The sequence below is a fragment of the Pongo pygmaeus genome, chromosome 7, assembly GCF_028885625.2.
Source record: "Pongo pygmaeus isolate AG05252 chromosome 7, NHGRI_mPonPyg2-v2.0_pri, whole genome shotgun sequence".
Taxonomy (NCBI): Eukaryota; Metazoa; Chordata; class Mammalia; order Primates; family Hominidae; genus Pongo; species Pongo pygmaeus.
Window position 1 is genome coordinate 119,224,991 of NC_072380.2, and position 14,236 is coordinate 119,239,226.

General features: G+C 33.9%; 1 protein-coding gene across 10 annotated transcripts in view; it reads left to right on the forward strand.

Moving 5' to 3' along the window:
• OXR1 (oxidation resistance 1) overlaps nt 1-14,236 on the forward strand; it is a 488,540-nt gene that overhangs the window by 448,935 nt on the left and 25,369 nt on the right. For 8 of the 10 annotated variants that reach the window (XM_054497496.2, XM_054497491.2, XM_054497493.2 and 5 more), the window contains one exon: nt 1,100-1,262. In XM_054497496.2, coding sequence (XP_054353471.2) covers nt 1,100-1,262 — 163 coding nt within the window. Of the gene's footprint in view, nt 1-1,099; nt 1,263-13,115; nt 13,320-14,236 lie in introns of those variants that run through there. The other 2 variants (XM_054497500.2, XM_054497501.2) reach the window with 1 other exon arrangement.

Here is a 14,236-nt window from a genome sequence, read left to right on the forward strand (position 1 = left end):
TTAAAATATGATTTGTATAATTGATGAATACCTGAAAGGGACAGAGCCTGATATTCAAACGTTCCAGTGACAGTGATGTTGAAATCACTACAATGAGAAATGTAACTATATTTAGTTAAAATGGACATAAAAATTTAGTTTTTCTCATTATTCTTGGTTTTATTTTAATGTTTACATGGAATTCCCTATTTTAATATTCATTCTTGTATCTTGGTTAATATTCATTACAAATTAGTATTATTAGGATTCTGATCTTTATTGTAGACATGAAACAGGAAAACTGCTGCATAGATAGTGAGAAATTGATAAAAAGATAAGATGTTACATTGAAAGATAAAATGTAGCACCTTTTAAATATGTTAGCTGCCACATAAAGAATGGCAATTTTAAAAATTATTATATTGAAAATATAATTTCTAGAACCATGGTTATTAACTGGTATATGTTAGCTGAAAGTTATATAATCAATTTTCAGAAACATGTTTATTAAAACCAATAAAACATAGATATTTGAAATGTGTGTGTGACTCTCAAATACGTTTATCAGGGAATGTAACAACTGGCTTTACTCTAGTAAACAAAACATTGAAAAGGGGAACCAGAGATTTCTAAGATTAGATCATCTGTCTCTCAACACTGTATGTTCCTAGTATCATTTAAAATTTAAGGACATTACATTTCTATTAACTTGGAAAATTCTATATAATGTCTCAAAATAGGCCAATAATAAATTGTTTACTTGTATTTTAGATCATTAGATTATTGTAGGAATGAGGTCAAAGTTGTGTATCTAATTTCCTTTTCCATCACTAGTGTCTTTAAAGAAGAAAAGCATTATAATATACAGCATCTGAACTAGTCAAAAACATGCCAAGGAAAATCTTAATTTGGTTTTCTGAAGAACAACCTGACAGAATATAGCCAAATAAAATATTTAAGTTAATGCCTTCCTGATAGTAGACCTTTTATATTGATATAAAACAATATGTTTTGTGTATATTTTAAGTCTTCAAGATTTATCAAGATATTTTACAAATATAATTTTGTAATTCTGGCAGCACAGAATACTAGGTATATTAATAATCACTTCTCCTAACAGGACAGATCACTTGTATGCCTTCTTCATTCAGTGGAGTCCAGAAATATATGCAGAAGATACTGGCGAATATACCAGAGAACCTGGATTTATAGTAGTAAAAAAGATTGAGGAGTCTGAAACAATTGAGGATTCTAGTAATCAAGCAGCAGCCAGAGAATGGGAGGTAAGGAGAAAAATATGAAGATTTTAGTCATCTTTTTACTTTGTATGAATTTATAGCTTTATGGTAGTACAAAGTATAAGTGATGTTCGCACAAAAGAGGAATTTTTTTAAAGGTCAGGTTCACTATCCGTGTTTATATGTGGTTATTGAATGAATCTGAATAGTGACTTTAATACTATATTTGTCATTCTGCTTTTGCTTTAAAATACTAGAAAACCCACCAGCAATAAAATGAGTTTTACTGAGTGTCTTATAGAATATTTAGTTTAGGAAAGATTAACATTATGGCAAAGAAGGAAATAATTTTAATTTTGCTGTTATATTTTCATAAAACATTGATTTCACATCTGATTTGTTTTAATTTCATCTCCTTCATGGAGGAGGTACGGCAGTCATTTAACACATCTGTGCATAGTATTAGCATAGCATCTATATAAATTACTACTCCTTTCTAGGTTTCAGACCTAAGTAAGCATTATCTTGACTTAAATTTTTCAATAATAATTTTAAGGAAATAAGCAGGTGCTAATTTTGTAAAGTAGAAATTTTATGTGCTCAAATTTACTGAACTTGTTTAAATGGTCAAAGTAATACTAACAAACTTTTTGTAACTCCTCTTAGATATATCTTAAGATTACATATTACATTTTACATGCTTTATCTTATAAGGTTGGTAGGGTGGCAATATCTGTTGTTGTTGCCTAGATTAATCTCTTCTTGATGCATTAGAAAATATAGAGCAGATGCTAAAATGTTATAATAAATGTAATCAAATTTTGTTATTCATTGGGTGTAGAGCAGATGCTAAAATGTTATAATAAATGTAATCAAATTTTGTTATTCATTGGGTGTTAATGTTTGTGGCTGTTAATGTGATATGAATGTATCTTGCATGCACTTAACATGTATAGTAATTGAAGGTATACATGGCTTGTCTTTTGTTTAAAATGCAAACTGATTTGGAATGTGTCTAATTTCATTCCGTGTAGTATATACAGCATCAGTTTCTACTGTGACTCCAATATAAGGGAGGGAAAGAAGAACATATTGACCATGTATTTTGGGTTATTTTAATACTTAAACCAACATTATCAATCTTCATACCAGCTTTATTCATAATGACCCCAAATTGGAAGGTCCCATTAGCAGGAGAATGGATGAATACATTTTTGAATACTTACAGAATTCCAAATAACAATAAAAAAGATCTACTGGTACAGGGAACGACATGGATGAATCTTACAAATAATATGTTGAGTAAAAGAAGCCTGACACAAATGAGCATATACTATGTAATTTCATTTACACGAAGCTCAAAAGGGCAAAACTAGTCAGAAATCCTCACACTACTCGATACTGGGCTGTGACAGGGTGGCTCAGGGACAGGAGGGAACTTTATTGTGTTCTGGGGGTATTCTATATGTTACTCTCGGTGGTGGTTACTTGGGTGATTACATATGTAAAATATATATATAATATATATAATACGTATTATATATATTATATACGTATTATATATATTTATTATATATACATCTATGTCCCTGAGCTGTGTTTTTAAGATTAGCTTTAGAAGGTACTTAAAATAGCCCAGGTGATCAAAGATATGTACCTAACTAAGGCAGCAACAGTTGAAGGTAGAGTAGAAGGTGATGAAGTACAGTTAGAAGAAAAGGTATTAGCTAGCTAATTACACAGGATTCAGTGACAACCTGGTAACCATAAAGTTATCTCCAGCTTGGGTGGCAAGGTGGATGGCAGAATTGTCAGTCACAAACTGGAATTGAGAGCTTTCTCTCCATTGGGATTGGAGTACTTAACTTTGGAAATAAGAGACTATTGACTATTTTGATTCAAAGGAACTATCTCAGTTTCTGTGCAAATCTCTGCAGGTTATAATTTCTAAAGGAAAAATAAATGTCTCCTCACCAGTCCTTTGACCAGAATTGGTGCAATTCAAAAGAAAATGGAAAAGAAAAAAATAATTTTGGAAACTCCTTGCTACATTGTCTAAAAATATTACCATAGTATCCAGTATGGTAGCACTAGCCGTACGTGGCTATTGAGTACTTGAAATGCATCTAATGCCACTAAGGGACTGCATTTTTAGTTTTAATTATTAATTAAAAACTGATACTTGGTTCCATTATTGGACAATTTTTAAATATATTAGGAATAACCTAGATATATGATCTACTTTTTCAACTGTAAATTTCCTGAAATCTAAATATGATCTAAATCAGTCTAAATCTAATTAAGGTCAAGTATTTCCTGTGAAAATTTAGTGCCTGAATTGAGATGTGCTGTAGTGTAAAATATTCTATTTCCTATAGCCACTGGCCACATGTAACCATTGAGCATTTAAAATGTGGCCAGTCTCAATTGAAATGAGCTGTAGTGTAAAATACACTGGATTTTAATGACATAGAATGGAAAGAAAAAAGAATGTAAACATCTTGTTTGTTTATACTGATTAATGTTGAAGTGATAATATTTTGAATACATTAGGTTAAATAAACTATATTAATACAATTTCACTTTTTTAATGTGGTGTCTAGAAAATTTACAATTTTAATGTATCTTACATTATATTGCTCTTGTACAGTGCAGGTCTATGCCTCATGGATACTAAGTGCCTAAAAAAATGTTTGTTAAACTAGGGAGGCCGAGGGTAACAAATAAAAAATGTTTGTTAAACTAGGGTGGATCACAAGGTCAGGAGTTTGAGACCAGCCTGGCCAATATGGTAAAACCCTGTCTCTACTAAAAATACAAAAATTAGTTGGACGTGGTAGCACGCGCCTGTAGTCCCAGTTACTCGGGAGGCTGAGGCAGGAGAATCACTTGAACCTGGGAGGTGGAGATTGCAGTGAGCCAAGATCACGCCACTGCACTCCAGCCTGGGCAACAGAGTGAGACTCTGTCTCAAAAAAAATAATAAAATAAAAATGTTTGTTAAACTAATGAGTACTTGTTTAAGTGAAAGAGTAATTTTAAATGTTAACATGATTTATTTTAAAACAGGAAGAATTTGGCTAAAGCCCTTATATAAAACAGTAGTACTTCAGAATGTGCCATGATGTTTTTTATTTTTTTGTTCTACAAAAGAATGGAGAATAGGTGCCCTAGAATTTAGGATGAACTGGTTATGGCTACCAACTTGGGCATCAGTTAGATTTAAACTAACACCGCTACTCACTGTTATTCTGCTTTAGTGATACTTAAAAGAGATCTTTATTATCTCTGACTGTTACTCAGGCAGAAATATATTGCTAGCCAGAAATGTATACATTGACTGGGGAAGTTTGTATATGATAAATTTGGTAAACTTATTGTTTACCTTTTTCTCCCTTTCCCTATGTAAGGGTCATAAGGCAGGGATCTGTCAATTTCATACACTATTATATCTTCAGAACTAAGAATTGTATAGGCATATAGTTCATTCTCAATATTTATTAATGGGTAAACTTGGGCATAGATTAAAATTAAGGTATAAAGCTTCTAATCTTTCAAGATTGCTCTATTTCCTGAAATAAGTTCTTACATTAGTTGTAGTAAATATTTTTTCATAAAGCCATAGATTCTGGACATTTTAACTAATAGTCCACAGTCTGTCATTTACATTTTTTTTTTGTTCTATTTAAACATATTCAGTGAAAGGGAATTTATTACCTCAAAGGGCAATACTTTACATTTTAGGACAGCTCTCTTAGAAAGTTATTTGTTACAATAAGCTTAAGGAAATGTATCTTTGTAAATTTGATTCATTTATCTTTATTCTGTTTTCCAATGCAAGTCAATAACAACAAGAAACATTTTCTATTTACTGCGATAGTGTGAAAATGTTTGTTGTCTTCCCTTTTAATCTTGTTTCAGAATTATTTTCTCCAGTACTTCAACTGTGAACTCTATTCAGATGTTATATTATTTATATCAGTACCCTAAAATACATTAAAAGAATTCATAAACTATGGCACCCCAAATTACTAAAATGTACACTTGGGATAGCAGGAAAAATTCCATAATATTTTTTAAAAATTTTAATTTCCAAATATGAACATTGAAGTTCAGTCCTATTGAAGACAGACAGAAACGTGTATTTACTAAGAAAAAGAAAATTTAGCCAAATTTTAAGGTGGTCAGGAGTAAAAGTTCTTAATGATAAATCAGTTCCTAAGTATTTGGATAAAGGATCTGAGAATACTATTCTTACTGCTCACGATGTGTAAAGGACTAAATTTCCTCTTTTTGTAGTGTCACTTTGTATGCCACATGATAAAGAGTACTTTGGTGTGGGCCAGGCGTGGTGGCTCACGCCTGTAATCCCAGCACTTTGGGAGGCCAAGGCAGGTGGATCACAAGGTCAGGAGATCAAGACCATCCTGGCTAACACGGTGAAACCCCGTCTCTACTAAAAATACAAAAAATTAGCCAGGTGTGGTGGCGGGCGCTTCTAGTTGTAGCTACTCGGGAGGCTGAGGCAGGAGAATGGCGTGAACCCGGGAGGTGGAGTGTGCAGTGAGCCAAGATCATGCCATTGCACTCCAGCCTGGGCGACAGAGCGAGACTCCACCTCAAAAAAAAACAAAGGAGCTATGCCTGAATTAATTGCATCAACATGGCTGCTATTGATAAGAAAGCATGTTTTTAAACAATCAAGGCACAAAATGATTAAAGAAACCTTTCTTCATAGTGAACCAAACTTATGTTTTTGGTGTGATACCCAAATAAAAGAAATATGCATTATGAGTCTTGCTTTTGGGGGTCTGATAACCTTATTTTGTAACCGAGAAGGAACTGCTTATTACAGTCTTTCCCCTGATTTCTGCCAGTATTCAACACAGTAAGTCAATAAGTATATCCAGTGTTGTGAAGATACTGTTTGATGTGGGGCTTTGCAGTTCTTTGAAAAATATTACTTTCTGTTTTTTGATACAGATTTTTTTATGCCTTTTCACTGAAAAGGGAAGTACTCTAATGGCATTTTAACAAATTGTCAGGCAACTCCTGAGGTGAAGATGAGGCAGAATGCCTATATCTGCTATTTCGTGATGATTGCACTTTTGTTCAATAAATATACAAAAATAAAAGATTAGTAGTAAAACAAATTCACATGTACCATTCAGCTTCATCAGCTTATTTCTTCTGTGTCCCTCCTTTTCTCCAATTGTTCATAGTTATTCAAATGTCATAAAAATATTTAGAATACATGTAATATGTACAGTATGTATTTTTACAATTTGTTTTTTGAGTCATGATCCAACTAAGTTCTCAAATGTTGCAGTTAGTTAAAATATCTCTTAAGTCTCTCTAAATGTAGGTTCCTCCTCCATTGCTTTGCTTTGCTTTTTTATTTCAGTTTTTAAGAAATCAGATTTTTTTTCCATAGAATGTCACACAGTATGGAATTTGCTGTTTGCATCCCCATAGTGTCTATTAACATGTTATTCTACCACTTGAATGATTGATAGATCTAGAGCAATACATTTAAGTATAGATTATCATCTTTATTTTACAGATAATTTTTTTTTATTTTTTATTTATTTTATTTTTTTTTTGAGACGGAGTCTCCGTCTGTCGCTCAGGGTGGAGTGCAGTGGCGTCATCTTGGCTGACTGCAAGCTCCGCCTCCTGAATTCACGCCATTCTCCTGCCTCAGCTTCCCGAGCAGCTGGGACTACAGGCGCCCGCCACCACGCCCGGCTAATGTTTTTGTATTTTTAGTAGAGACGGAATTTCATCATGTTAGCCAGGATGGTCTCGATCTCTTGACCTCGTGATCCACCTGCCTCGGCCTCCCAAAGTGCTGGGATTACAGGCGTGAGCCACTGCGTCTGGCCCAGATAATTTCTTTAAGCTTGTTTTTTATTTGGCTAAAATTCTCATAGTGGTTAATCTCTAATTCAGAGCCTATACCTTTTCCACCATACCAAGTACTCAACTTTTGCAGAACCTTTGCATCATGATGGGGAGCTTTCAAACGTATCATTGTCAAGGTCACAAATCAGACCAATTAAATCAGAATAATTGGGGCTAGGACCTAGTTATCAGTGTTGTTTAAAGCTACCTAGGTAGTTAAATTGTGCAGTCAAGGTGGGAAAACTAGTATACCACCATGCTACAACTTCAGGTGCTGTGTTAACATATTGTATATGTTAACATATACAATATTAAGACTGTGGAAGACTCTTTAGACTATATTGATTATAATGTAGATCAGCTTTTGAGTTCCTGTCATGCAAGTTATATGAAATATTTTTCATATTCCTTTCATCTGGCTGTCGCATCAAAAACATAAATTTGGTTCACTATGGAGAAAGGTTTATTTAATCATGTTGTGCCTTGAGTTTTAAGAAAACATATTTTCTCCTCAGTAGCAGCCATGCAGATACAATTAATGTTGTCATAGCTCCCTTACATACCACAGGACTTCCATCATGTTGTGTACTCAGAGATACTACAAGGAGAGGAAAATCAAAAAACATACCAGGCTGTAAGTCAATGATCTTTGAACTTTGTCTTCTTCAACTTTGTCCATCAAATACCCTTTAAAATTTAATATATTTGGCAAGTGCCTGAGGATCCAGTAGTATAGCTTAAAGGAGTGACCACCACAATAAGCTCAGATTCATGTAAAACTTTTCATTCAGCTTTATAATTTGTCGTAATATAAAGATAAATTTGGAATTTCTTATCATGAAGTCAAAATGGTAATACTGTAAGTTGAATCACTTTTATCCTGCCATCATTTATCATGAGACATTACATACCCCTAGACAATATCAGCATCCACCCCAAGGACCAACTTCAAGAGGCTGTATACTAGAATTTTCTGAAAGTCAAGGATTCATTGTGTCATGTGTTCAGTATGCCAGTCTTGCTGCTCGACCACACAGGCCTCAAAGGTGGAACTTTTTATGCTAACATTGCTTTTTGGTTCCTTTCCTTTGGATTGACAACAGTCCTTTTGGGATAAAAGCTGGCAGAGAAAGCTTTCCAAAATTTTTCATCTCTAATTTTATACCACATGTACTTCAGTATCTTTCATACTCCAAACCTAATTAAAGTATCCAGTTCTCGTAGGATGATAAATAAAAACAGCTAAGAAACTGGTTTTATTAAATCAACTTTACTTGTTTTATTTAGTCTCCCACATATTTACTTGATTAAATTTTAAGAATGAATTTACTAAGATTATGTGTTGATAGGCTGTGTAACAGTATTTTTCATTCTTAAAATGATTCGTATTTGAATAAAATTGCTCTGGCTTCCCTCTTGCTTCTCACCTTTGCCAAAATATTGATAAAAAGACATCCTGTAAAATTTTGGGGTTTTGAAACAACTTGTATCTTTTTAGGTACATGACATTAGTCACATTTTCTCAATAATTGAAGTTTAGGTTATTTAAGTATAAATGTAAATATGTTAACTACTTACTATATAAACCTCTATACCATTATTCAAAATATGTTAGAATCTGCCTTTCAGCTTAGTTTTTAAAATAATTTATAGTCTTTCCATTTTAACTTTAGTATTTAGTGCTGTCCATTTTAGTTATATAAGTGTAAAATATGTAACCCATTCTTAGCATTGTAGGCCATAACATTTATCACATTATGTCATTGTTGGATTTGGTTTTTCACTACTATGTGGTGATTGCCTTGTGGAGCCAGTTCTGTTTTCATAGCTGTCATTAAGTAGCGTTATGGTCAGGATCATTCATTAGGTTTCCCAGAAAACTTCTACAACTGTGGTTATTGCTGCAACTTTTAAGAAACACCTTATCAGGAGACTTCCCTTGTTTGGTTAATATCTTATTTCCTAAGCTGACAGGCAGTGAGTATTCTGGTGTTCATTTTATTAAACATATGTTTTTTATTATTATTAAGGTACAAGTAACACCAAAATTAAAACTGAGTTAATATGTTAAACGCACAAAACCCTCATGATCTCTTCTCAGTCTAGCCAGCAAAATTCACATAGAATTAATTTTGTCCAAAAGTGAAGGAATTCTTTGTGTCTAAAGTCACTACATTGAGAAATCACATTTCTCAGATAAAGGGAATTTTTTTAAGTATTCTTTTTTTTAATACTGATCAAATAATCAAATAATATTACAAATTATAACTCCAGAAGAAATTTAATAAATCTGAAAAAGGAATCAGAAGGATTAAACACTTAATTAGAATTTATTAGTTGATAGGTACTGACTTTCATAATACGGTCATGCAGCACATAATGACATTTTGGTTGGTCCCCTGAGATTATAATGGAGCTGTCTCTTAGTGATGTCATAACATCATAGTACAATGCATTACCCTCTCTATGTTTAGATATATTTTGATACACAAATCCTTATCACTGTGTTACAGTCACCTATAGTATTCAGTACAGTAACGTGCTATATGGTATGGCCTAGAAGTAATAGGCCATACCGTATAACCTAGTTATATGGTAGGCTATTCCATTTAGGTTTATGTGAGTACACACTGTGATGTTCACAAAACGAAATTGCTTAAAGATGCATTTCTCAGAACATATCCCTGTCATTATGTGATATATGACTATATTTCTATGTTGAGAACCTGTATAGTTACAAATGAAACTTTTAGACTATTTATATGTTTTCTTTTATTAGCATTTGGCACTCAGGTTTTATGCCTAATATGGTCTGTTTTGACTACTGATTATATTATCTTAAAGTTGTTATCGACCTCAGGAGAGTTTTGAACTAGTGTTTTGCTTTCCCTGTTAAAAATATTCTTCAGTTGCTAGCCCAAAGTTATGAGCTATAACATTTCCATTAAAAATCTTTATGTAGGCCAGGCGTGGTGGCTCACACCTGTAATCCCAGCATTTTGGGAGGCCAAGGCATGCAGATCACCTCAGGTCAGGAGTTTGAGATCCGCCTGGCCAGTATGGTGAAACCCTGTCTCTATTAAAAATACAAAAATTAGTCCAGGTGCAGTGGCTCATGCCTGTAATCCCAGCACTTTGGGAGGCCGAGGCGGGCGGATCATGAGGTCAGGAGATCGAGACAATCCTGGCTAACATGGTGAAACCCCGTCTCTAGTAAAAATATAAAAAATAATAGCCAGGTGTGGTGGCAGATGCCTGTAGTCCCAGCTACTCAGGAGGCTGAGGAAGGAGAATGGCATGAACCCAGGAGGCGAACCTTGCAGTGAGCCAAGATTGTGCCGCTGCACTCCAACCTGGGTGACAGATCAAGACTCTGTCTCAAAAAAAAAAAAAAAAAATACAAAAATTAGCCGAGCGTGGTGGCGCACACCTGTGATCCCAGCTACTCAGGACTCTGAGGCAGGATAATCACTTGAACCCAGTAGGCGGAGGTTACAGTGAGTGGAGATCACGTCATTGCCCTCCAGCCTGGGCAACAAAGCAATACTCCATCTCAAAAAAAAAAAAAAAAAAAAACCTCTAATATAGACTGTCAGAAGAGGATGTATGGGTGACAGACTAGTTTATGATTTTAAATATTAAAATTCTAAAATATTACTTTATTTTTAAATTTATTATTATTTTTTGAGAAAGGGTCTTGCTGTGTTGCCCAGGCTGGAATGCAATGGCACACTGACAGCTCACTGCATCCTCGAACTCCTGGGCTCAAGAGGTCCTCCTGCCTCATCCTCCTCAGTAGATGGGACTACAGGCATGTGCCACCTCATCCAGCTAATTTTTTTTTTTTTTGTAGAGATAGAGTCTTGCTGTATTGCCCAGGCTGATCTCAATCTTATAGGCTCAAGTAATCCTCCTGCCTCAGCCTCCCAAAGCGCTGGGATTACAGCCATCTCACCTGGCATAAAATAATAAATAGTGAGTAGGGTAAATTATGTATTATAGCTTCTATCATACCATTCCCAACTCAAATAGGAAGAGATATAAGGTAATTTAATAACTTCAGTTCGAATAAAGTAAAGGAAAAGGATTATTAAATTGAATATCTGAATTATGAGAACAGATTATGTTCAACTTGTAAACTGGTAGTGTTTTCAAAAGTGCTTTGTTTTATATCCCATCATGTTATAATAATAACAATTGACATCTGCTTCAAACTCTTGGATATGTAGGCAAATTTAAATGACTTAGCAATATGTGTTGTAAATACTACAAAAACAGAAAGGGCAAGAAGGAGACTTACTGAGCTCATTTTATGTTTGCCTGACACTGTATTTATAAATTTGGATGACTTCGAGAAACAGAAAACCACACTCAGAATAGCTTAAACCTGTTGTTTTTCAAAGTGTAGTTCTCAGACCGTCAGCAGCAGCAGCACCTGGGAATTTGTTAGAAATGCAAATTCTCAGACCCCATTTGAGTCTGATTAATTAGAAACCATTTTTGGAGCCCAGCATTCTGGTATAACAAATACTCCAGGTGATTTTGATGCCAGCTAAAACTTGAAAGCCACTGATTTAAGTCTCTAATGACTAGTTCTGTCCAGAGATGAGAGCCAGCCTCCTCAGAAACACAAGGCTGGAAGGATACCTGAGCAAAATCAAGGCCACTTTAGGAAGGAGGTGTAAGGGTGGATATTGAATAGGCAACCAACAGAATAGACTATGCCATGCTTGATGGTTTTTGGTTTTGTTTTTAATATCTCATTTAAACCTCATTTTGGAACACACATCATATTTGTTATTTTAGAAAATGTAGCTGGAAGTCATGACAAGCTTTCAAAATGCTGCTTCCACCACCACCACCACCACCAAATTATATAATATTGCTCATGGTTGTTAGGAGAGTCTGTGATGGAGGGGTGGAGTGTGACCACAATGCACTGTATGTAGAAGAGAACTTTAAGCCTGGTGTGAAGATAATGATGGTGTGCCTGTGAGGGACTGTGGGACAGATTTTAGGGTAAATGTAGTGGGGCTGAATGAGAGGAATAGGGGAAATGGCTGGTATGTGGGGGAGGTAGGGTGTTACTGTGGGGTGTGCTGTGCCCTGTGTGAGCGCATGCTGGAATGTGGAGGAAGGAGATGGGAGTTGGGGGTTTGGTTGGGATGCAGTATTGCATGTTAGAAAGGTAGTGTGTGTGTGAAAAAGTGGCATCATGTGTACATACAACAAAGTGAAGTGGAAGGAACTGCTTTACCCTAAAATGGAAGAAATTTTCAAATGTATCATCATGATATTGATACTCTAATTAAAATTGAATTCTAGATAGTTTTAGTTTATATATATTTGTAGTTTATATTTAATCTTTAAAAAATTCACTTCTTTTCTTATATTCAAAATATCACTGGTTAGTGAAGTATATGTAGGCATAGTGAATATAACTACCTTTTCAAGAAATTAGATGTTAGAAAATGCAATTTAAAAACAGACTGTGTAACAGGCAAAGGGATTTTCAGGTCACTGAATATTTGTGTAGGATTTATTTGTAGCACATTGGCTTGGTTTTTACATAGTCATTCTGTAAAATTTTAGGGTGGAAGAGTCCACAAAAGGCATCTTATTGCTTAAAAAATGTTCACATAAAAGATACAATTTTATAGTACTGTTAGCTGTAAGTAAGGAACATAATTTTATGACTGTATGAACAAACAAAATGTCCATTAAAATCATTAATGTGCTTTGAGAGACTCTGGAAATTATATTTACTACTTTTTTGTTACTGGGTTACTTTTAGTATATTTCTTCATGTACTGATGTTTGGAAATATAGGCTCTGTATCTTTAAAGTTTTGAGCCCTTTCTTTGCACATTTGGATACAGTGCAACCAAACTTAAGCATGGGAAATTCTCTCTTCCCTCCCCAGCTTTACAGCCTCCACTCAGGACTATCATTGCTATGGATACTACTTAGTGATTAGCTCTCTCTCTTGTCAATCAAATCTTTGTCTCTAGCAAACTGTTTTGTCACTGTAGTAAGGCTCTGGTGCTGGAAATTTATCTTTGACAGAGCAAGAATGCTTTTGAAAACAGTTCTTACGTGATTTTATGTAACTTAATTTGCCCTGGAAAGGAAATGTCTCGTCTCTGGTATGGGAAAAAAGGAAGAAGACATCAACCAATTAATCATAAATACACTCTGGTAAATCTTAGTCAATTATTTTAATTTGTATATATACTAGTCTTTTCATGGTGACATGAAAAATTATACAGTTTCTGAAAGTTTAAGCATAGAGGATATTTATAGAATACAAAATTTTATGATTTTACAAAGTACCTTGAAGTTGTTTCTGTTAATTCTGAGTATCTTCAAAAAGGGAAATTAATAAGGGACTGTAATTTTGTTTCATATTAAGTGTTTTGTATGTTCTACACCAACAGGAAGATACTAAATCTTAATTGCTGCCTTAATGTTTTTTATTTTAGCTTAACTTTGTAGAAAAATATTCAGAATTTTCTCTTGCTTGAAAATAAATTGAATAGAACAGAGTAAATTATTATTGACTGGATCTCAAACCAGATTCTTTTATAATATTGTTTATTTAAGGGTAAATTTTAAGAATCTGACTAAAAGGTTTTTTAAGCTATTCAAAAAGTTTTCAGGCAATGCTACCTAATACAAATCTTTAAACGATATCCTAGTAAGGAAATTCAGTCAACCATACTATTGTTATTTTTCTGTATGTGTACATTGTTATAAATGTATTGTCCATTACTCTTTCTGTGGTAATTTGGGATTATATTTTGCTTATGAATGTTTATTTTATTTTTACTATAATTGTAGATGATTTAAAATCCAATAAGGACTTTGGAAGATGCCCCCAAAGCAGCTTGCCTTCCTTAAATGTTAAGTGTGTCAAAATATTAAAATTTTAATAGGTGTTATTTTTAATTGTAATTTCAAAATTCATTTATATGTTACATCAGCACAGAGGGATTTAGGCACCTGAAATGATTGAATTTTTGAAATTTGTGATTAGATTTACCAGATAAATCAGTTCACACCGTTGTTTTTTTTTTTTAAACCATGAACAATGAAGCTATTCATACATTTTTTTT